General features: G+C 48.6%; 1 protein-coding gene across 1 annotated transcript; it reads right to left on the bottom strand.

The window, feature by feature from the left end:
• Positions 1–545: 545 nt before the first annotated feature.
• On the bottom strand, positions 546–2,410 carry LOC136482165 (uncharacterized). Its single transcript, XM_066479397.1, has 4 exons — positions 2,279–2,410; positions 1,974–2,147; positions 1,555–1,812; positions 546–782 (listed from the first exon to the last, which is right to left on the bottom strand). Exons 1-4 carry the CDS (start codon positions 2,282–2,284, stop codon positions 723–725), a joined length of 498 nt encoding a protein of 165 aa, XP_066335494.1. The 5' UTR covers positions 2,285–2,410; the 3' UTR covers positions 546–722.
• Positions 2,411–2,722: the final 312 nt, after the last annotated feature.

The following is a 2,722-nucleotide window of genomic DNA, read 5'->3' as shown; positions in this document are numbered from 1 at the left end:
TCATGTCATCGACCTTTCCCCCCTCCACAAACGCACAACCTATTCCGCCGGGTTCACCGGGGCCGTACAGTACCTCCCTCTTCCTGCACGGAAGTCGGAAGCGGAGCCAGGTCTCCGGCACGCACGACATGGAAATCAGAAAAGCAGCGCTCGAGTGGTCTCCGGCACGGGGAAATGACGTTGCCGGCCGGAAAGGGGCGTCATGCAGTGAGGCAGGCACGGCCACATCAAAGTCGCATCCGTCCGTCCACTGCCTGTCTAGCTACACTCCACGCGTACAACAAGGACCAAAACACTGAGACTGAGGGCGTGTTTAGTTTCCTAGCATTTTCGTTTGTATTTGGCAAAAATTATCTAATTATAGACTATTTAGGCTTAAAAGATTTGTCTCACGATTTCTCGACTAACTGTGTAATTAGTTTTTTTCGTCTACATTTAGTACTCCATGCATGTACCGCAAGATTCGATTTGACGGTTACTATGCAAAAATTTTTGGCTTTTGGTGGAACTAAACGGGGCCTGAGACAGTGGACAGTGGAGGGAGACGGTGTAACGACGAGTGACACCATGATGGACATGGTTTTCTGCTACGGAGTGTCTTTACAGGACGGTGGACGACGGGACGGGGGAGAGGCACACGCAAAACAAGGCAGGCGAGAGGCGACGCATGATGAGCAGTCATCCTCATCGGGCACGCAGCAGGTGGCTGGCATGGTGGATCGCTAGGCGACGCAGTCGAGACCCAGGCAGCCTATCCAGAGGCTCCTCCTCGTCAGCCGTTTCTGCACAAGAAAAAGGAACAGCAACTTCTTATTACTATTGACAGTAGTACTAGATTCCATTGCTCTGACTCAGGAAAAAGAGAAAAGAACACTGGCTTCACACTGAACCAGTGATATGGCAAGGACTACATAACTAGGACTACTCAAAATGTTAATCATACTTGCTCCATCTCAGAATGTTAATATTGCTACCTCCATCCTAAAACAAATACAATTAAAAATGCAATCTGTATTAACATATCTACATTTTAACCAAATATGTTATAGGTAGAAATAGAAACATGACACTAAATAGATATATTATGAAAATAGTATATCATATAACAAATCTAATGATATTTATTTAATCTCATAAATATTAATACTTTTATACACAGTATAATTCAACAAACTTTAACCTCGTACTATGCTCAAATTGCATTCTTTTTTAAATGAAGTTTTTTACTAGAAAAAAGTTAACTTAGATAAACTTTGACCGACAAATTATTCAAAGAGTATACAAGTTTAGGATTTGAAGCTTGTACCAATGGACTTGTATTCAAAATGCTTTTGCAAAGATATTGATTCTTTAGCGATTGACAATATATAGTATGATAAATCAATGGTCGAAATCTACTATGTTCGGATTTTTCATGACTAAAATACGGAGGGAGCGTGCGTGTTTGGCCAATATCTATTACGTATGTTTTAACTTGTCCATGATGAATTTGTGCAGTAGCCAGCTGAATGTAGTTTTTGATGAGTGAAAATGAGAGGATCTACTAGTACTAACCCTGGGCTCATGGCAGAGCATGTCGGGCGGGATGTGGTAGAGGTCCTGGTCCATGGCCTTCACCGCCACCCCTACCCGGCATGCCTTGTAGGCCGAGGAGGCGTGCACGCGGTCGTGGGCCACCACCAGGCTCTGCTGCTTCCCCTGCTTCTTCACAGCGCCACCGTGGTCGCCCAGCCCCACCATCACATGTTGCCGCTGCTTCTCGTCCTCTTCCTGCAGCTCAAGTGTGGCGCTTTCTTCCCTCCACTTCACCACCTAGCATATACGAGCAACCAAACAACGACATTGCATCCGAACTTCAGTACAAGTAATAATAACCTTAAGCTTTTTCACTATCTGTCAACACAAGTGTTTTGATGAACAAAAAAACAAGTATGTAGTCTATGGATAGTTGCAGCAACTACATCATCGATCACCTTGTTGGCAGGCTTGGGCGGCGAGGAGGGCGGTATCGTCACGACGAGTCGTCCGGCCTGCATGGCGGAGTCGAAGTACTGGGTGACAGGCCAGTCGCCGGCGCCGACGTAGGCGTAGTTCCACTCCCCAAACGCCGGGATGCGCTGCCGCCTCGCCGGCGCCTTCGTCCGCGCCTACTCACAAAACACAAATCAAGACAAGGCGTCAGAAGCGAACCTCACGCTATCCATCAGCAGCATACGACCAAGACGATCGATGGGGAAGGCACTGATGGCTGGTCGTCCGACAGAGGAGTGAGCTATACCTTCATGGCTGCCGGCTGCTTAGGCTGATCGGAGTCGTGCGTCGAGGAGTGTGTCAACTGTGAGTGTGAAGTCAGCCAGGGGAAGGTGAAGGGCGGGGCGTCAGGCGTGCATATTTATATATTTATTTATAGAGCAAGGCTTTGGAGAGCTACTACTAGTCAAGAGTGGTGTGGAGTGGGACGTTGGTATGGTGTCCGTCCATGCCGCATGCCGGCCGGAGATGGGGTTAGGTATAGTTGCAGGCTTGCAGCAGGATGGGCTCAGTCGTGCAGCGTGCGTGCCATGCCATGGAACTGTGGAGAGAAGGCAGCAACGGGGACCCCGGAGTCCCGGACGGACACGGTCCCCTGTGGTCGGAAGAGCGGAAGTCAACAGTGTGGCATCTGTGCGTCCTGCGGTGCAGAGCCATTATGTGGGACAGTGGAACTGTAGCGTGCGGTACA

Source organism: Miscanthus floridulus, chromosome 9 (genome assembly GCF_019320115.1).
Source record: "Miscanthus floridulus cultivar M001 chromosome 9, ASM1932011v1, whole genome shotgun sequence".
NCBI lineage: Eukaryota > Viridiplantae > Streptophyta > Magnoliopsida > Poales > Poaceae > Miscanthus > Miscanthus floridulus.
This window is presented reverse-complemented; position numbering and strand designations above follow the sequence as displayed.